General features: G+C 36.1%; 2 protein-coding genes and 1 long non-coding RNA gene across 5 annotated transcripts; 1 reads left to right on the top strand and 2 right to left on the bottom strand.

Annotated features, from left to right (window-relative positions):
* Positions 1 to 236: 236 nt before the first annotated feature.
* Positions 237 to 4,252, top strand: LOC122277309 (ganglioside-induced differentiation-associated protein 2). The gene is made up of 3 exons (XM_043087265.1): positions 237 to 602; positions 2,285 to 2,549; positions 3,577 to 4,252. The coding sequence occupies exons 1-3, from the start codon at positions 362 to 364 to the stop codon at positions 3,809 to 3,811; spliced, it is 741 nt and encodes a 246-aa protein (XP_042943199.1). The 5' UTR covers positions 237 to 361; the 3' UTR covers positions 3,812 to 4,252.
* Positions 4,253 to 6,667: 2,415 nt separating this feature from the next.
* Positions 6,668 to 7,671, bottom strand: LOC122275351. Its single transcript, XR_006228530.1, has 3 exons — positions 7,400 to 7,671; positions 7,206 to 7,296; positions 6,668 to 6,969 (listed from the first exon to the last, which is right to left on the bottom strand). It is a non-coding gene; the product is annotated as an uncharacterized LOC122275351 (long non-coding RNA).
* Positions 7,672 to 14,205: 6,534 nt separating this feature from the next.
* Positions 14,206 to 19,253, bottom strand: LOC122277482 (BTB/POZ domain and ankyrin repeat-containing protein NOOT2-like). 3 transcript variants are annotated; one of them, XR_006229019.1, is made up of 4 exons: positions 18,500 to 19,253; positions 16,622 to 17,582; positions 16,280 to 16,409; positions 14,206 to 14,392 (listed from the first exon to the last, which is right to left on the bottom strand). XR_006229019.1 is itself a non-coding variant. In XM_043087462.1 (3 exons), the coding sequence occupies exons 1-3, from the start codon at positions 18,962 to 18,964 to the stop codon at positions 16,375 to 16,377; spliced, it is 1,461 nt and encodes a 486-aa protein (XP_042943396.1). In that variant the 5' UTR covers positions 18,965 to 19,253; the 3' UTR covers positions 15,916 to 16,374. The 3 variants fall into 3 exon arrangements, 2 of the variants coding, with proteins under 2 accessions (XP_042943396.1, XP_042943395.1); XM_043087462.1 differs by lacking the exon at positions 14,206 to 14,392 and having other exon boundaries at positions 15,916 to 16,409; XM_043087461.1 differs by lacking the exon at positions 14,206 to 14,392 and having other exon boundaries at positions 16,066 to 17,582.
* Between the last annotated feature and the right edge of the window lie 1,398 nt (positions 19,254 to 20,651).

Raw genomic sequence — 20,651 nt, 5'->3', positions numbered from 1 at the left:
ATTTTTCAATCAAAATATATTTTTAATAAATTAGATCACTCTCACAAAATAACACGAAAACTAATCTCTGTAATTTTATTTTAAATGACAGATATATATTTTAAAAAAATAAAAATAAAAATTCGTACAAACAACATAGGCAATAACCTTATCTCAATTATTGAGGGTATATATGCTCATGAAGCTTGCGATCATAGGATGTGGTGAAGTACACACGACTATCTTGACCGTTGCTTGTTTCCGCCAATCAAAAGCGTCCATCTTGTTCCACGCACCACCCCCATCCCCGTCCAACTTTCCACCAGGCGAAAAGAGGAATAGAAAACCGAACCAAAGAGCGAGAAAGTGTGAGAAAACAGAGATGGCAGCCTCATCGGACGAATTCTCGGTGGTGGTGCTGGCCTCGGATCTGGGCATAGACGCCCGTCCCTTCTTGTCTCACCAAGAAGGAGAAGAGGAGCAAGAGAACTGGCACGATTGCTCTCAGTATCTCTCTCCCGACGAAGACTTCTCCGATCTTGATCTCCTCCAGTTCTTTCGCCTCCAAGGCTCCGACAAGCATGGGAACCGAATTTATCGTATTGTCGGAAAGTACTTTCCCGGTAAACAAACTGACCAGCATCTCTCTCGCTTGTTGCTTCGTCTTGACTTTTTAAAGTCATTTGGTTTTTTCTGTACGATATTAAATTATTATTGGCTTTCTTTAGTGATTTTTATTATTTTGAGCTATTTGGAAATTGGATTTGGTTCTTTCTGAAATAACATCGGTATTGTTATTTTTCCTCTGTGGTCTAAATTGAGCTTTGAGTATTATCATCAACAATTTTAGCTGTTCTGGCATCCGGGTTAAGTTGGTTTTGATTATCAACAATTTAAGCTGCTTTTGCACATAGGTTTTGTTGGTTTTGATATGGTTTAATTTTTTTTCGTGGTGTAATGGAAAATAGTTTTGCTTTCGGTTAAGCTATGATTAATTAGTAAAAGCAAATTAACCGACTTTAAGTGGTGTTTGCGGAAGGTCACTAAATGTGATTTGAACCCTTTTCTTTTACTTCACATATTTTATTATCTGCTTCATGTTCCCGAAGTGCAAACAATATTTTTGCGTAATTTTAATATTGATCGTTTCTAAAAGTGTCGTCATAGCATATGGAGACGGATGAACATTATGAGCTTATGGGAAACATATATATTTGTGAAGGATTTGAGAAAGCACCTAGTATTTGTGACATTGGAAAATTTTCCATGTAATGGTTTGATATGTTAATGGCAGAAGCTGGTACCTGAATTCGTACTTTTTTTACTCTTTCATGGAAACAACTATTATTGTTTTGCAATATTAAGAATACAAGTCAACTGAAAAATTCCAAACAACTTGGGGTATCTGTACTAAGTCCTTATTTTTACTTTTGGCCAGTGTACCTGGGCTATGCCCATCCTTATTTCAATAAAATAACCTATTACCTATTAAAAAAAAAAAAAACTTTTGGCCAGTCTGTTTCCTATATATTCTTGTAGCTTCTTCACCTGGAACTCAATTGACCTTCCTCACTGTTGCAGTCTATGTTCTTGATGATATATGGCACCTTTTTTTCCCAATTCATATTACCTCCCCCTTCTTCGAAGTGATGTTCTTATTCAACAGTTTCTACTGATGTTATTATTCAACAATTTCTCGTGTCATTCAACAATTTCACGTGTCAGCGCTTACTTTTCTCGTATTTTTTTTTTTCCTACAGTTTTGAATACTCAACATATGGTTGTCCTTGGGGTCATGTAGATAATCCATTAACTTGGTTGCTTTCCCATTTTATAAAACAGTCTGGATGCAAATTTTCTTTTTATCCTTCCTGTCTAATCATATTAGCTGCAACCTCTTTGACTCCTGACACATGGTGGTTGGAGGAACTGGCACTTCTTCATATCTAGTGGTTATCAGTGATTACTTTCCTCACATTTGTACAATTTATTCCTATGTAGCTTTAGTTTTTATACATCCACTCTAATTTTATCAGCTAAATTAATTTGTCGATAAATATGGACATAATTGAAGTATTATTTGATGTTTCGGTGGTGGTGTACATTTGTTCATTGAAAAGAAAATCACGTGATATGGTTCTTTGTGCTTGAAATCAATTGTATTTCGAATGATGCAAGTGAGGATCTTCTCTTTCTTTTAGTGTAAACTAAAATGTCTCTTATTTCAGTAATTTTTTGTTCCTGGTATTGGTTATTCTTTATTTTGATACACTTATGAGCTACCGCTTTCATTTATGATATACAGCTCCAGTTGTGAGTGGGGAGCGACTGAAGAAGTACATTTTCCACAAAATATGCAGTGAATTGTCAGAAGGGCCGTTTTGCATTGTTTACCTGCATAGCACCGTGCAGAAGGAGGACAACTCCCCTGGAATAACCATCTTGAGGTGGATTTATGAAGAACTTCCATCAGATATCAAGGACAGGCTTCAAGCTCTTTACTTTGTTCACCCTGGGCTTCGTTCGAGGCTTGTCTTTGCCACTCTTGGCCGATTATTCCTAAGTGGAGAGTAAGTATTTTGTTTTATTCTTGAAAAGTTTAAAATTACTTACCAAAAATAATACCATGAAATTATAAATCATGTTTCAGAATACAACCTTATTTTACAAGTTATAAGAATAAGTTTGACCATGCTATTCAAAGATTCCTGCATTGCACTCAAGTTCTCAGTAGGATGTGTTTTAAATGACTAGGAATAGGGACTCCTGATCACCATTATTCTTAAGTATGCAACATGCTTTATTTTTTATGTGACCATTCTAGATTTACAAGTTGCCCAGGCATCAGTGTTGCCATGGCCATACATTTTTTGATCGGTAAACAAGATTTTATTGATCAAAAGAATAGGCAAAAGCCCAAGAAAGGCAAGATTTTATTGCCATGGTCATACATATAGTAGCTAGCCAGGCATCATGCTAAAGATTGTAAATGTAAATGAAGTATGTTCCAAGATAGATATTTTTTTCCTCCTTATCCGTATAAAGTCTCTGAAATTTATGCATTACCTTAATGCAAATACTTCTGTTCAATTTTTTTATGCACTCAGATCAAAGAACTGTAAGTTATACAATGTATCCAATGCAATTTAGTAGAGAACAAGAGTCCTGGAAAGTTGGGTAGGCTGCAATTAGTAACAATAAGATATGGAAAGTTAGTAATTGTGGAGGACATATGCCCTGGCTTGGCCATTAGAAATATTGTGGCCACTAGAGTTCATTAGAAATATTTGACCTTTTCGAACTCTGTCTGTAACTGACTGTAGGCTTGAGAAACAAAGAGAATGTGTATGAACGATATATCGAGCAACAAGAAGAAGGAAAAGGAACTCCTGCACATAGTTGGTTTAAAAAGGCGCCTTAAGGCATAGACTCAAATTTTAGCATGTAGTCAGGCCATGAATATGTTTCTGATTGGTAGTTTAACATGAGAATAGTGCACAAATTATTCTAGACTTTTCAATTACTACTATGTGATTGGTGATTTATTTATGATGATTTAACGTTTGTTTTGTTTGAAATTCTCTATTCTTCTTGTAGCTTATATTGGAAAATCAAGTACGTAAGTCGCCTGCAGTACCTTTGGGATGATATAAAGAAGGGAGAGGTTGAGATTCCTGATTTTGTGAAAGAGCACGATGATGTACTCGAGCATAGACCACTAACAGACTATGGCATTGAACCAGACTCTTTACACTTGAGTGAAGTGCCTTCCACGGCCTACTCATTTGGGAGGTATGAAGAGAGATGGCAATCAAGGGAGTATATGTCGTAGCTTAGCTGTTGGTGCAGGGTCGAGTTGTTGCTAATTTTATATACATATGCAAGCTATCTGTACAGTATCATCTTTATGTTGTATGGTGCACCTCGGACAAAATTTGCCATCCAAATAAATAGCTAGAAATTTCCCACCTGCTTGAGACGGATTATCGGGAAAACCCAAGCTTCCCATATTGTAACCCAAATTACAGGTGGACTCTTTACAGTTTTATGGAGAAACTTGACGATTCAGACGATGAAACTTTCTACTCAGCCGAGGAAGAACCTGGACTAGAGGTTGAAGAGCCTAGGATCCTTGTAGCATAATTACGTTGTTGAAGGGATTTTTCTGTTCTCAGTGTTCTTGGGACAGTTGTACCTAGAAAACTAGCTATATTAATGCTTTTGGTAATGGCAGAGATTTTAGGAATTAGAAAAACTCTATTCATTATCCTCACACCACATACATACTACTACACATAATTTTTTAATTTTTATCTCTTATTAAATGTATAGTATATGAATGAATGATGAGTAGAAAAATTCAATTAGTTTAGAAAGAATGTAATTAAAAAATATTTTGAAAAAATTTTAAAAAATAAAAAGTAAGTGTGGTGTGGAAAAATGATGAGTAGCAAAGTTTATTTTTATATATTTTTTTTCTTCAATGAGTATATGGTATAGAAATATTGAGTAGATAGGTGAGAAAGATAGATCGAAGCCCAAACCCAGCTGAATTGTGGGTAACAGAAATAAAGGGGCCTTCCAACTGGCCCAAACATGCATCATTCCCGTATTTATTCAAATCAGTTTTGTGTCGGTGAAAACGTGTAACGCCTACAGTTAGGTTTGAATTAAAAAAATACTTTGTCATTTTATTATTATAATTTTTTTAAATTTTATATAAAATATAATAAATAATTCAATTTTCTCAAATTATAAAATAAGAATAATATTAAAATATAATATTTTATTCAATTTCCATCCCATTTCAAGATGTCATAATGGGAAGAAATTCAGAATTGCTAAAAAAATGCTCATTTGGATGCGTACATGCTACCTCATTCTGAGTTTAAATTTTTCATGACGATGTATCAGAAACTGCTTACCTTGAGCTTACCTGGTAAGGTTGATAAGTATTTAAGAAGTCATGACAAAATGAAGAACGTATTCAAATGATATTTATTTTTTGTTGCTTGGCTTGGAAAAAGAGTATGTGGTAAGATTTTTGTTCAAGCTCTGCTCTGCTCTGCTCGTTTAATTATGCATTCAGACAAGCCAATCACTATCTGAACTAGAGTAGCTTAGATCATTTTCCAGCTCTGTTGGTTCATCTCTTATGAAAGATATTTACCTAAACCTATTGTATTTTTAACTCATAAATGAGAAATTAATTCTCATTTTTTTTTCTTTATTGTTATTGACATGTTTGCATTGTTATTGTGTTGACTATTAGTTACCTGCAGAAAATTTTAAACTAGATCTCCAGACCGCTATGAACCAGACAATAAATGAGCTATCACTTATACAGTTGAGAGATAAATTAATTACTTGCCCTGGATCCTCTCAACAAAGACCTTGTTGAGTAGCTCATCAATCTGATTTTTTACAGGATTTTGTACTGATTTAACCTTGGCGGATTGACAGTCAGATAAGTGTTACATTACAAGCATTTGCTTCTTCGTTTTTTTATCATATAAACACTCACACGAGGGTTCCGTATGACAAAGAAGAGTTAGCTTGCGGCTCTCCAAGCAAGATTGAGGAAGCGTTTTCCTTTGGGACGCGCACAACAAAGCTGAAGGGAATTGGACCCTAACAGGATCCTTTCTAATAACAAATTAAACTGGAGAAGGAAGCAAGCTGTTCCCATTATCAGAAACCATCTGAGAATTAGCATCTTCGTTGGTTAGTCACAGTTATTTTATAATTCCATTGCATGGAGTTTTTCTTTCTTTTGTCTACTCATCGATGCGAGGATCTTGAGCACACATTTTAAAAATTAAAAAAATACATCAATATATTTAAAATCACTTCTTTAATCATTAAGTAAAAAAATTAAAATGACAAGCGATACACTTGAGCGATACTACACATCGGGTGGCAAAGTAGTGTTTCTCTTTAATAAATTGTTTGGCTACTTTCGGTAAGTATTGTTTTAAGAAATTATAAGTTGCAACGTTCGAATCTATTGTGGAGGGAGCAATAACAATAACTCTTGTGAACGGGGTGTGGTCTTGTCGATCTGCTGTACTACGGCCTTTTCCAATTTGAGGGTTTGCCCAAATCTCTCGAAGTACTCATTCTTTAATTTGTGCCAGAAAAGGGGTCGAGTGGTCCATATGAGAATCGTGACTATGAGAGAGCCAGCTGATTTGGATGCATCACCATCTTATACTCTTATCTTCTATGTTATTTTGGAATTAATTAAATTAATTAATGGCTGCGCGCGTTTGTAAATTAATGTAAAATAGGACCCCCGGCCCCCAAGAGTGGATCTCAACAATTGGATTTCAAATGCATATAAAGCATTCCTAAATCATCTTTGGCAGCCCAAATTTATACCATTCGACTTATAATTGTTCTAGTCCAAGCAACCAACTGATCCCCTCATTAGCCTCCGTACAAATTACTCGGAGTTTCCATCCCCAATACCTCTCACACTTCCTTCTGAATCTACTACTTCTATTTGTCAAATGATGCCTTTAATTTTTTCAGGAGTAATATATATAATATGGCCCATTTACTACACACTTTTGGGGCTTGGTCGAATTTCACGATTCAGAAAAATTAGAAAATCTTCATTAATTTATGGAAATGTTAAAAGGAAATCATGTAATCGGAAGAATTTGCTGTGGTGATGAACATCAAGTAGTAGAATTATGATACTATGCTGGTCATAATTGATATATGTATTACAACATGATACTAGCTCGCACAGAGAATAGGTGTACTAGACTAGATGGAAATCCACCGATCGACAGCAAACGAACCCAAGAAGGACTAACAAAAAGGGGGAAAGATCGATGATGGTATACATACAGCTGTAAACAATCCCTAATTAGACGAGATAAAATCTCAAAAGTTGATAAGCCTATTCCGAGCCCTATCGTTTTCAAGATGATGGATTAGAAGCATGCTTCGCAAAGCCAACAGCAGCACAAAGCGAACAGGCTGCACCAATAAGAAGTAGGCAAAGGAATTAAAGAACATTAGTTGCATGAAGAGGTAAAGAAAATAGACAACAAAAAGAAACAGCAGGTCGGGCTTCATGTATTCCACTTCCCCTTCCTAATTCTGATCAGAATTCTTCTATCTTTTTCTATGAAATTCAAATATATATATGTAGTCAGGAGAATCAACTTTTTCTTCCTCTTATAAGATTGCTATGAAGGAATTTCATGGCTTACCATCCCTCTATGAAGCCCCTATCTGATCCTTTTTTCTTGTCACGACTGCAGCATTTCTTCTTCTCCGTCGGGGGGTTCTCGGTCGGGTATCCTTTCAATTTGAAAGAACAAACATAAAACAGTGAATTCTATGGTATGCTTTCAGAAGCAATAAGCAAAAGAGACAGGAAGAGAGATTAGGAAATAATAAGTACCTTTAGGTGGAGGCTGGCTTTCCTGTGCATCAGACTTCATTTTGGAAGGGAAACAGAAACAGCAGCTAGCTAGCTAGTCTTGTTCCTTTCAGTCGCTGTCTTGTATTAGTCTTTTACGTAGTGCTGTAATTGTATTCTCCATGCCATAGTATATATACACACTAACCCGTAACCCTACATGGAAATGGGGGAATGGAATATGACAATTGGCAGATAAGGCTTCGATCTTTTTTGGGTCGGCAATAAACAAAAGCACAGTCCGCTCAGCTACATGGTCCAATTCTATATATAATCTTGGTCCTTGCGAACGCGGTATTGAATGCATGCATGTCTGCGTGATCGAGAGTAGAATACCTAGAATTATTATTTAATTTGCTTCATCTTTTGAGCTGAAATGGATGTGGCCGGTTCGGGTACGTACATGACTGATGATCATGACTTGTCTACTTTAGAATTGGATTCCATTTTTTTTTCAAAAGCATAACACATTGGAAGCAAGCAAGCATCATGAGTTTTCCACCTCATACGAATAAAAAGCAAAACCAAAAGCCTATTTCTAAGGCGTGTGATCCCGGAAAGAGTGTCTAAATCCAGCAGACTTGTACATTTGCTTTTGATTTTTTGATTCTTTACTTCGTGAAGATCAAGAGAATATGTGTAGCTGTCGGATGCATGAAAAGCTACTAAAAAAAAAAAAAAAGAGTTTTTGAGAAAGAAAATAAAGAAAGAAAAACCAATAGCGGCTTTGCTTGCTACGTCTTTCTCCACGGAATATATGCTTCGAAGAAAATAAATAAAATTGTCAAAAAAAGCATATAATGAACGCGTTATGTTTGATATCTTTGTCAACTTTTGCATGAAAGCTGATCACAATCAACTGGGATTAGAATATTCTATCAAATTTCTAAATAATAAATTAATTAATACTTTAACAGTTTTTTTTTTGGACCTGCATGAGTTACGATCTGTCGATTAAAAAGCAATTATTGAAGGTGTTTAGATATAATTCGTCCACGTTTTCAAAGTCGGTGTAGAATTAATTGGGTTTTTACACGTTGGATCACAAAGGAACATGGCAAGCATCATCCATCCAGTCAAATAGCTGGCCCACTACATTGCTTCATTCCCAAATTAAGAAGAGCTACTGCTAGTTTAGCTCATTCCATTTGCAAACTAGTACTGCTAGTCAGTACTAGCTGGGCCTGAACGTTACATTGCAAATTCCATTTGCAAAGGAATTTCTATGATATCTATGATATATATATATATATATAAATATAAAACCCGTTACTCGGTAACGTTCAGGCCTCGTCCTCTTGTGACCAGCCAGACCTGTTGGCCCAGATTCGGGTCTTGAGTATCCAAGGTTTTCTTGGAGAGTAATTATTAAAATTATTATTTTTTATTATTATTTTAAGATGAGTACGGTATTTTAATTTTATTGAAAAATATTCATTTGTGACGGACAAAAACCATGGTTGTAAACTGACACTTGGGGAATACAGAAAAAGACCATAATCCAAGCGTCAAAAAACCTTAATAACTAAATCATTCAAATACAATGTCGAGAAAATACAAAAACCTAACACAAAATCAACCGAAGACAGGACAACCTGTAAGAAAAAGTAAGCAAGCAAATATGGAGCATATAAACAAAAAAAAAAAAAAAAGCTTACCAAGCACAAACCTTAGGAAACCCTTAAATAAGGAAGGCCCAATTTGTCCATGCGAATGAGACCTCTTAAAAGACTAGGCAATTTCTGATCTCCAAACCAAACAGATTTCAAACCCTCAACACCACTTTTTGCTAAAACATCAATAACTGCATTACCTTCACGAAAAATATGATTCACAGTATAATCCAGACAAATAAGGTAAGCATGTAATTCTTCCCAAAATTCTTCTAGATACCAGTTGGGGCAATTATCCTTAGTGATCCAATTAACCAACAGTTGAGAGTCAGTCTCAATTTGAACACGAGAAAATCCACGAGTATGACACATGCAAACTCATTCCAATAAGCTGTTAAATTCAACAAAATTATTAGTACCAGGACCCAGATATACAGAGTAAGCCACAATCAGCTTGCCATATTCATCCCTAATAACACCCCCAGTACCAGAGTGTCATATATGTTAAGTTTGACCCAGCCCTAGCAAGGCCAAGTCCATCTAACCACACAAACTCTCTTAGGCTTAGGATTCAAGACCGGGATATCCATCTATTCAAAATATCAATATCCCAGATAGAAACAGAAGAAACTTTCATAACCCGATCAACAACACGACAGAGCCATAACTTAATAGCGTGCCAAACTGACTCAACCGTATTGGCTTTATCTTCAAACCAAGTTTTACAATGCCTCTCCTAAAGCTTCCAGGATATAATAGAATGAAGAAAACTAAAAATAATTCACACTTGAGAAGATTTACTGGCACGACGATACCAAAAATTTGTTTGTTCCGTCCAAGTGTAAAAAGAAGTCATATGAACCTTGAGCAATTAATATCCTTAAAATATAAAATACAATCCTCAAAAAATAAAATAAAAATAAGATGCACGAAAATATAGATATAGATATATATATATATATATTCATTTGAATTTCAAGTGTGTACCATTTTTTCTTAAAAATATTGGTAGGACTTACTGCTGATATCTGAAGTTACAAACATTAATTCGAATCTATATCTGATCATTACGGTTGTTTTATTTATAATATGAGATATTGCATTTACAACACAAACCATCGGAAATAATCCTTTTGGTCTCTAAATTTTGATCATAAAAATCCACTTCTCTTATAGTAATAACAACGAAAAAATAAATACTAGGAGCATTACTTTAAAAAAAGAAAAGAAAAATGTATATATGGGTAGACATATATAATTGAATTGGCAGAGAAGCCGAAGGACTAACAAAAAGAGATATTTTTCGTGTACGAAATCATTAACATAAAGACCAATTGTATGACACAGAAAAATTCAAGGAGTAATGTTTTTGAGGGCCGGCCACTAGATGATGATGAACATGTCCATTATTATGTGAAGTGTTTGACCTTTCATGGTACTCTATTACTGCTCTGAAACTAATTTTGGGACAAGCTAGCTGGTTTATATTCAAAGGCAACGCTCAAGGGAATCTTCGCATACTTTCCACAAAATCATTATTTTCAATCATAATGATCACGTTGTTTCTAAGTTGACTATTTTTAATTCCTCAAAGGGTTTCATATAATTAGTTGACATAAATATATTATATTGTTTCATTTCTAAGTGATCAAGTCTCGTTGATCACTAAAAAGTGATCGAAGACGTTGAAAGATGATGCATAATGATTGAGAAGCTGATAATTAATGTGATCTTTAGCCGTAATTTCAATAGTCAATTAAGTTAAAAACATTGTGATTGAGAATGTGATCTTTGCAAAGAATATGTATTATGCATTTTCTTCTATGATTTTTTCACCACTAATTTACATAAATATTATTCTCTTGTTTAAATGAAATAGATGAGTGTAGATCAGTAAGAATTCAAAATCAAGATCTCTGTTATGATATTATATGAAATCATAATTTGTTCAAAAAATTTAAACTGATGAAAATATGTAGATTTTATTAATTAATTCATATATTTTTAACACAGCCGGCCAATTAAATATAATAATTGAATTAACTATGAAATTTAGTTCTTCACTTGATTTATATCATGTTCGATCTTTAGAAAATCATGTACTCCCCTTTACCAGGACAGAGAGGTAGCAAAGGAGGAAAAAAATAAAAGGGGGGTTGGCAGCATGCATGCCTGTCTCTGATAGTACTCCTGCTAGCTCCTCGGTTTTTTAAATCTCTCTCTCGTGTCTTCCTTCTGGTATTGGGTAATGAAAAAACAGATTGCAGAAGCTCAACTGGTGATATTCAAAACTATATATATATATATATATATATAGATATATTTATATGATCCGCATGCATGTCAGAGCTTCAAAGACAATAAAACAAGAAAATGGAGCACCAGAGGTAGGGGGTTGAAGCCTGAACCATTTGAATGGTGTTGATAATCATGCGCGCAGAGAATACTTATTTACTAATTAATATGGTGATGAAAATAAATACAAAGTTAAGAGGAATAGTACTTGTTTTAGTAGGGCTATTTTATCATCCTCAATAATCTTGGGTGATGTGACACGCTTAATTAATTGATTTGGTAGATCAACTATTTCAATATTGAAAATCCACTTAAAATATGCTAGACAATTGACATGGTTGAAAATGATAAAATGAAGAATAAAATTTCTTTGTTTCGTGAAGAATATTGATTTTTCTCTATCTTAAATGTTATCAACTTCATTCATACTTGTCAAGATTTTTTGAACCAGAGGACATAAAGTCAGGTCTCTAAATAAGATAATTATATATATTCAAACTCTCAACTCTTATATATTAAAAAAAATTTGGTTACACTTATTATACGACACATATATCTATAATCAGAGATGATTTATGATGAAAAAATACATATAATATATCTAGAAAAGAGAGACAACAAATATGCATAAGTGAGCACGTCTAGTTAACTCGAGTGTTTAAGGAATTTTTATATGATTAAATAAAGCACCCTCAAAAAATGAAAGATTGGAAAGAATATTTCATTACACCTAACACAGAGAGAGAGAGAGAGGGAGGGCCCCTACCCCACCTCCCTTTTTCGCGACATATGTTACCTTTTGTAGGCAGCGGTATCAGCTGCTAGCCAGCGCCCAGGCTCTTTTGGCGTCTGCAATACCGACTCTTCCGAGCTGATATATATTAGTACGTAAGTAGCGTTGAAATGTTCGGTTTCATTTGTTGCGTATGTATTAAAAAAGGTGATAAAAAATGGCGCATGGTAGGGGCGGAGTTCAAGAGAGATGCAGGCCGTAGCAGCTAGCGGAATCAGTACGTAGAAAAGCTGATCATAATGTATATTTGTTTGCTGACAATTACTTGTTGAATGTTGGGTTGTCTGGCACGAGTATTACTAGTAGTAGTACTGGTACTGCAGCATGCCATCTAAACTTCATAGTTTTTGGAGGGGCCTCCCCCCGTGTCCATACGAGACCAGAGCTAGCTAGCTGCGCGCCCTTTATATGCCAGCCTAATTTCATGGAGACTGGCCTGCCTGCGCGCAGATCGTCATCGATGCCATATATCGAGGCTATAGATAGAGGGCCTTGGCCAGATCATATCTCTGATCATCATCCATCCCCTGATCATGATCATGTGTCCTTGAATTTTCTTATCTCAACTTTTTTTTGAATTCTTTTGTTTTTTTCTATTTGGATCTATATATACATATATACACACACTCTTTCTTGCATCATTTCCAACAATTTGCACCCAGCTAGAAATTGAGAAAATGGATTAATGTACATCATGTAACAATATTAATTAATGTCGCTCAGATTATGAATAAAATCCACCAATTGGTTAAAAGTGTAAAACATATATTTGGGTAACACATCAATTATCGGCACTAACTATAGCCTTGATCAGAGATTTCATGATTTCATCTTCCATCTCCATTCAAATCAAGAAATCGTGCCCACGGCCACTTTAATTATGCTAGCTAGCTTTAATATTTAAGAAACTATGCCGTCGTTTCTTTGCCTAATTGCTCCTCTTTAATATAATTCAGTTCTTAATTTTTTTGTATTTCCTAATATTACTTCATAATTCTCCTTTAAAAAAAAAAAATCCAGGAGTTCATGGTCAGCCCAATGAGCTCAAGAAAGGTCCAGCATACTTTTATTATTATTATTATTATGAAAAAAGACATCTCTCAATTAATAGGAAAAACTCGCTCAAAATTCTCCAAATGGAGTTACCTAGCTTAGCTACTACCTACTAACACTCAGATGCGATCAAGCATACAAACAAACAAAGTGTCCTCTATCAATAACTTAGTCTGACACAACTCATGAGCTGAGCTAAGCCAGCATCTCTATTTTCACTCTTCTAAGTTAGGACGCATATCAAATCAATAGTACAATCTTCTTCCTCAGAACACACACTCTCTCTCTCTCTCTGGTCAACTATATCACCTCCACCACAAAAAATCAAGACTTCCTACGTTACAAAGGTTCATGGTCATGAAAACACTGTCAAATCGATCTATTTCAGTTACCGATTAGACAAAATGAGAAGCCAAAAAGTTAAATGGAAAATCACTCCAACCACCATTTTTCCACCTTAAGTAGGTGATCGAAAGATTCCAAATTTCTCAATTATATGGCAGCAAAGCCATTATAAATTACCATTGCCCCATCCCTACGTACGTACCCTAACTTTATTTTCTTAATCATCTATAGTAAGCGAGGCTGGATCATGCAATAGCTATTGAATTAAATTCTTGCAACATGGAGTTTTTAAAGATGCCTGGCAGCTTGCTGGTTGAGTTCTTTTAATATATTCCTGGCAAAATGGATCGATACTACTTCAGAAGGTTCCGTCAAGTGTACATGGAGAGATCAGTCATCATCTTAGTTCACGTGCTGTGATACGTCCAATCTCAAACGAATGACTATTCTATAGAAAGAAAATTGCATGCAGATCAGTTTTCCAAATTTTTACGTACGTACCTGTGTTTCCCAAGGTAGTAATTAAGCTAAGTACGCCAAGGGAATCCCCAAGTTGATATATATAGATGAGAACCAAATTTTCAATCAAATATCCTTTTAATATGTTTTATTTCTATTTATTTTAGGAAGAGACCAGCATTTGCTTGAGAATCCAAGGAAACCTTTTTATTCTTTTGAGTTGAATATTTTGGAGCAATACAAGTACTTAGCAGTAGTTAAGTATTCAACACAGGCTACAGATCTAGCAGTGATTGAGTAAATTTTTTGTGGAGTATAACGCACGAAGGTCCAGTACTTCAACTTATTTTGATTAATTCAGCCTAAATTTCCCTCTCAGGCTGCTCATGATTCGCACAATCGACATGCCTGATGCATCTGAAAGCAAAATGCATGCCATTGTTACGACAATACTAGTAATTTTCAAAGCGATGTAACTAAGGATAATATCGTCATCACTAAACATTGAACAAAGTCAAAGAACGCACAACATTCACTTTGAAGTATAGATGATTATGGACATTCACAAAACGCACTAAGTTGACATAATATCAACACACAACGAAAGAGAAAGAGAATGAGCAGAAAGCTTATCCTTGGAATTTGGAAGATAAATCTAGACAAGCAACCAAAGATATGTGTGTTACGCGTTCGGTACCCGGCCTCCACAACTAAAACCATTTCTTGATAGGACATATATATATATACATATTATAATAATCTTCGCGAGGAAAGAACCATTTCTGTTTTCCAGGCTTTATATATATAAGAAAATGACCAAGAATAACATATTTAATTTTGAGCTGAAAGCTGGCTTAGTTGCATGAATGCTATTTAATTAGCATGTACCAATATTCTGCTGCAAATGGCTTTTTTCCGGATAATAATAAGCTCAATTTGTAGACACGACTATCTAGTACTAGAGGGCCATCATATAGATTTAGCGTTGTGAGATCATGTATTATAGTTTACAAAAGTAACTCATTGAGAACACGGTAAGATTAATAGAACACGATAAGATCAAATTCTCGAATAACTAGCTATCATATATAAGCTTTTATAAAGCTGCTTCCTTGGTCCTTAATTAGGGTTTTCAAAAAGCACTCAAGCATAACCGAACCAATACTTAAAAGCCTGTTGTCTGCTTATTCATTTGTAACATGCTACAAAAGAAACAACTTGAAGAGACGCAGGAGGAGTTTGCATCATATATGGATGATCATAATAAGTAGAACTTAATTGTCAGAACAATAAACAATTGATTTATGCCAAACTACACTCAAAATGACTAAGAATCAATATTTATGGCATTCTGACCGTATATTAATGCTATTTTCTCTCTGAAAGAGATCAGATTTACAAGTGTTGAACTCAAAGCAATAACAATGAATGAATAATTGCTGGAGTAAAGAACTCGATCCCTAGCTAACTGGCATACAAGTTAAAATGATTCAACTGTGTTTCTGTTATTCAATTGGAGTCTCAAATTAAATTGTCTATCAGTGAGAGGTTATGCATGACGAAGACAATATTCTCAGAGGGATGCTAAGTACTCTCGCTAGTTGACGTTTTTTTAATTTTTCCTTCAAAGTTGATGAACCCAAATTAAGTCGAAGAAACAACGGGGCGAGAATAAGATACACTGTACAGGAAAACACTAGACAAGCTCAAAGATCAACGAAACAGATCACCATTATACCCACTGGTCAAGAAAAAATGCATTAAAAATCCTTAGGGTTTTAGCAGGAAGATTTTAAAATTATAACAGGTCCAAAAAGGGCAGGGGGACAAAAAAGAGGATTGGATGGAGGGAATCCAGAATTAGATAATACCAATATATAAGTTATAAGCTGTCGTGTGTAGTCACACTCATGTTGCATTCATGCAAGACAACCAATCAATTTGTCCACAGCCATACATTTATGTTAAAATAATCAGCCAAAACTATAGCCAATCAAGTTTCTCCAAAAGCCTATGGTGCTAGAAAAGAAATAGGTAAAAGGGGAAGAGACAGCTCATTCCCTTCAATATTAGAATATAAAGCACCCATATCCAAACAAAAGCTTGAAAAAAGAATGAAAAAACAGGAAGGCCCCCTTGCAAAAGAAACCAAAGATTTTCCCGTGTATAGAAATATAAAACGGGGGCAACAGAAAGGTGGGTGGGGGAACAAAAAAACAAAATTATCGCAATAAATAGGCCATGATATTAGATATTGATCAATGAATACAAAGGAGTTGGCAGGCCGGGTGTGAAAAGATTGACCTGCGTCTATCCTCCGTCATGTATCCTCAGTGCAAAATCTCAGATCCACCTCGTCTCATCTTCCATCTCCAATGAAACTGAACTTCATCTTCTGATCACTGAAAAGCCCACAAAAACCCAAAAGTACGCCCTACAGAACATTGAGAGAAGGAAAAGACAAGCGAGTGACCGAAAATTAAAGGAAAATATATAATCCAATAAACTCCAATATCAGTAGTTTTCATGAAATTTCAACTTCTCTTTCACCATCCATGGATATATTATATTAGATTAAGATAAATATATCTGATTCAGCTTAGAAGTCATGAGAGTGGTGATACAATGTTGGGTCACATGAGCCACCTTGCGACCCATGCCTGTTCATGCCCTCCCTCTGGCTGTTGTGGCTGCTATCATCCTCTCCATCCATTGATCTAGATCCCATTTGACCTGAAGCCGTCGCACCCAGATTGAGATAAACCAACCTGGAATCAAGGTTAAGGTTTGCCATGTTGTTCCCACTGCTACCGCTGCTATGATCATCACTCATTGGCGGATATATGGTGGTGGAAGAAGGAGCATTTGCATTGCCTTCTTCACGAGAAAGAACAAGGGCTGCTGATTGAATCAGCTCAAGGCAAAGCCTGAGCTTGTTGGGTTCGATATGTGCTAGGCCCGGGACGGCTCCTTTGAAAAGGAAATCGGACGTTAGGGTTCTCAGTACGTCGAGGGGAGTAACCCCATCGACGGTCCGAACATTCGGGTCGGCGTGGTGGTCGAGAAGGACCGCTACCATGTCGGGCGACACCATTTCAGCCGCAATGTGAAGTGGGGTTTTCCCGGCCGGTCCAGCAGGGTAATTAACATCTCCTGCACCGAGCTCAAGCAAGGCTTTCACAACTTCTCGGCTACAATTTTCGACTGCGTAATGCAAAGCTAATGCCTCATCGAGATTTAGCCCTTCGCCCATAACCATAAGCTTGACAAGTTCCACATCAGATGAGTCGAGTGCCCGTCTCATACGGCGAATCTTTTGGTCTTCGAGATCAGCGGCTGCACCAAGATCTTGGTGGTGGTGGTGGTGGTGGTGATGGTGGGGCATGAGGGAGCGGCGGGCGAGAGAAGATTTGACGCGCAGTTCTTCAATCTTGGCCACGACTTCGATGGGGAGGTGCTTGGCTAAGACTTCAGGAGGGAGGCCAGATTTTGCAACAAGATGGGAGCATGTGGTCCAAAGCTGGTGCATCTCTTGCTTTCTCGAAGCTAGTAGGACTTTCATTACATCTTCGATTGAGGCTTTCTCCACCATGCTCGCCAATTGCTTCTGTGGTCCAAAAGACAAAAGATAATTATGATGGTAAGTAGAATTTACATCACAGGTGTTAGATGTCTGGGAAGTTTTCTCATAGATGAAAAGAATATGATGGGATGTTTTGTGGTAAAATTGCGTTTAGTAGCCATTCTGTTGTGGTTTTGCTCTCTTATAGTTTTTCAATTTAAACCCAAATGAGGAAAGTGAACGTTTGGGAAAGATTTGGTATGCTAGCTGACTGTGGAAGACAAGACTGGATATCACGATCTAAATTTAGAAACTGGGGTATGCAGAATAAAGATATATAGAAGGAACCCAATTCAAGAAACACGAAATTATACATGAAACCAAGATATGCTTCTTTTGTCACACGAACATGAAAATTTTATCCAGAAGAAAAAAATGTTCCTTTTTTTTCAGTGTATAACTGAAAGAAGAAAACGAAGACAATATTCAAGAGGAGGTGGTAGTAAAGAACAACAAACTCTTTAGGACAATTGGAAAGCTAATTGGATGAGATACTTCGAAGACGAACTGAATATATAACACATTGTATCCAACCAGATACATGAGGAGAGAGTTCTAATTCAAATGCGTACGGTAGGAGAACTGAAACACCGTGAAATAAAGCTCAAGTGCTTATAAAGGAGAAGACTGGACTTAACTTTTCTTTTAAAAAAGGTTGAAGATTATAGAACAGAAACCCAGTCTTACCCACTTCATCAGAAGGGTAAGTAAATTCCTAAACGATAATATATAAAGAATTAAAGAGAAAAAAAAAACCGCCAAATTAAGATCTCACCCACTTCCAAAACCAAACCCAGTAGTTGCCCAAATTCCAAAAACCCGCAAAAACATATGACCCGCTCACTGTACCGCAATGACCAGGAAAGACAGAGAACGACGCATCGTCATAAGTAGAAAGAAACCTGAGTAAGCAATGCGAGCTGTTCGACACCAAAGGATCTAGCGGCAGCAAGAGTGTCGAGAGCAAGATCAACGGCTGAGGTGCAATGCGTGTGCCAGCACCCTCTCTCCCCACAATTAGGCCTTGGCTCATGCTTTTGAGGCACAATAGAGACTTGGCCACTGTACAAGAACTGCAGCAGCAACAAGAACACCTCGTATCCCACCTCGTTCACCGGTATGACGCCCGACCTCGAGCCCGGTGACGCTGCCGGGTTGGTTCTGGACCCAGCTGGATCCAGCCCGGAAGACGGGTCTGGCCCACAAAAGAATTTCCTAAAGAAGAGGCTCCGCGCCGCCAGGATGCATCGGTGGGCGTGGACTAGACGACCCTCTACGCTGAAGGTTACGTCGCTGAAGGCTTGGCCATTGATGAGGAGGTTGAGATAGTCCATGGAAAGAGATCTTAGGGAGTCATCCAGGGTCATGGTTAATTGTCTCTAGTTTTAGGGTTGCGTCGTCTCTCTTTGTGCTTACTGGAGTGCGTGTCTGATCAGAGAGGGATAGAGGAAGGTGGAAAGAGGAGTTATTAGGAAGTGGTGCAAGAAAACAGGAAGAGGATTGGGATCATTTCCTCCTCTTCTTGTTGATGATGGCACTATTGTGTGTTTTTATGAGATTCTCTGTGTCAAATGGAGTGGTCATGTAGTGCGTGTGGGGATGGCGGTGTTTTTGTGTTAGTAGAACTGTACAAGTAGATATTTTGAGAGAGAGAGAGGGTGAGAGAGCGCAATATGGGTGGCTGTTCTGGGCGGCTATGGTATTTAAAATAAATAAATAAATGGAATAATTATTGACAATTAATTAATAAAAATTAATGGAGGTGATAGAAGAAAATGATTAGAGTGAAATGAAAGCATTTCTGTCCTTTTGTTTTTTTATATAAACCAAAAGGATTGAATTATTTTTTTGGTTAGTCCGTGTTTCACTATTTGTAATATATATATATATATAATACTAAAAAACCACATTAACATATCGAAGAACCTCAGGCTTAAACAAAAGAATTATTTATTGGTAAAAAGTGTAAACTACTTTAGATGACATGGATGCGCCTGCCCTGTTGACTCATGCCAACGCTACTACTACTACTACTACTGTTGTGGTCTTCACCGTTCGATCTCAACTGATCAAGGCCTTCATTATATTTAGTTTATATGGAATTTTTAATTTGTTTGGGGAATGTCCTTAATTAACCCACTACAAACAATATTCTCACCTCCTATATACATTATATATATATATATATATATAAAATATATATGTAGGCAAAGAAAAAAGCGTTATGTAGACTTTTTTGGCTTATGGGAGAGACTGATGAGGCTGATCTTGTTGATCATCTGCCTGCCGACTGGTGCCATCACTTTCTTGGCCAGTACCATGTCGCACCAACGTACGTACAACTGTAACTCCCCGTGAATACCGAACAATAATAATATTAATTGGATATGTAAAGTCCATTAATTTAACATCTTCTACTACCCCACTTATATATATATATTAATTTGAAAAAATAAGGATTGCTAGCCTTTCATTTTTCCCTTGGTAAAAGTTAGCTACCTACCTTTTAGCCTTTAGAAATATAACATATCTGGCTTAGCTTGACTTCCATACAAAATTACGTAGGTATATATTACCTTTACCGATGATGCAAGTTTTCAATATATGCTTTTGGTCATGCTTCCTATATATAACGTACGTAATCAATTGTGACCAACAATTTAATGACTTGTATATATTTATTTAATATTTATGTAAAAAGTATTATAAATATATATTAAAAATTATATATGTAATCAATTTTACGTATTTTTTATGCACTTTACAAATATGATTAGTTGCGTATAATAAAAAAAATTGACGCAACCAATCATATAAGTGAAATGCATAGAAAATATATAAAAGTGATTATATATAACATTACTCTATATCACGAGAGATCTAGCAGTATTATCGTACCCTCCATTTTTGGGGAAGATCTAATATTAATTCAAACTGTATTTAATAAAATTACAGTACTTGATTTGATACAAAATACTTTATATATAAAAATATTTATAAGGTCTGTCGTATACATCATTGAGATACAAAATGCACATGCAGCCATAATTTTAT

The sequence above is a fragment of the Carya illinoinensis genome, chromosome 9, assembly GCF_018687715.1.
Source record: "Carya illinoinensis cultivar Pawnee chromosome 9, C.illinoinensisPawnee_v1, whole genome shotgun sequence".
Classification (NCBI taxonomy): domain Eukaryota; kingdom Viridiplantae; phylum Streptophyta; class Magnoliopsida; order Fagales; family Juglandaceae; genus Carya; species Carya illinoinensis.
Note: the sequence above shows the minus strand (reverse complement) of the source record. Positions and strands in the feature narration are given on the sequence as shown.

Bases quoted from the DNA above. Each gene is read 5' to 3' on its own strand.
- LOC122277309 (XM_043087265.1), top strand. From the start codon at position 362: ATGGCAGCCTCATCGGACGAATTCTCGGTGGTGGTGCTGGCCTCGGAT. The intron at 603-2,284 runs GTAAACAAACTG...TATGATATACAG, and splicing joins TGTCGGAAAGTACTTTCCCG to CTCCAGTTGTGAGTGGGGAG. The intron at 2,550-3,576 runs GTAAGTATTTTG...TTCTTCTTGTAG, and splicing joins CGATTATTCCTAAGTGGAGA to CTTATATTGGAAAATCAAGT.
- LOC122277482 (XM_043087461.1), bottom strand. From the start codon at position 18,964: ATGACCCTGGATGACTCCCTAAGATCTCTTTCCATGGACTATCTCAAC. The intron at 17,583-18,499 runs GTTTCTTTCTAC...TTTGGACCACAG, and splicing joins AGCTCGCATTGCTTACTCAG to AAGCAATTGGCGAGCATGGT.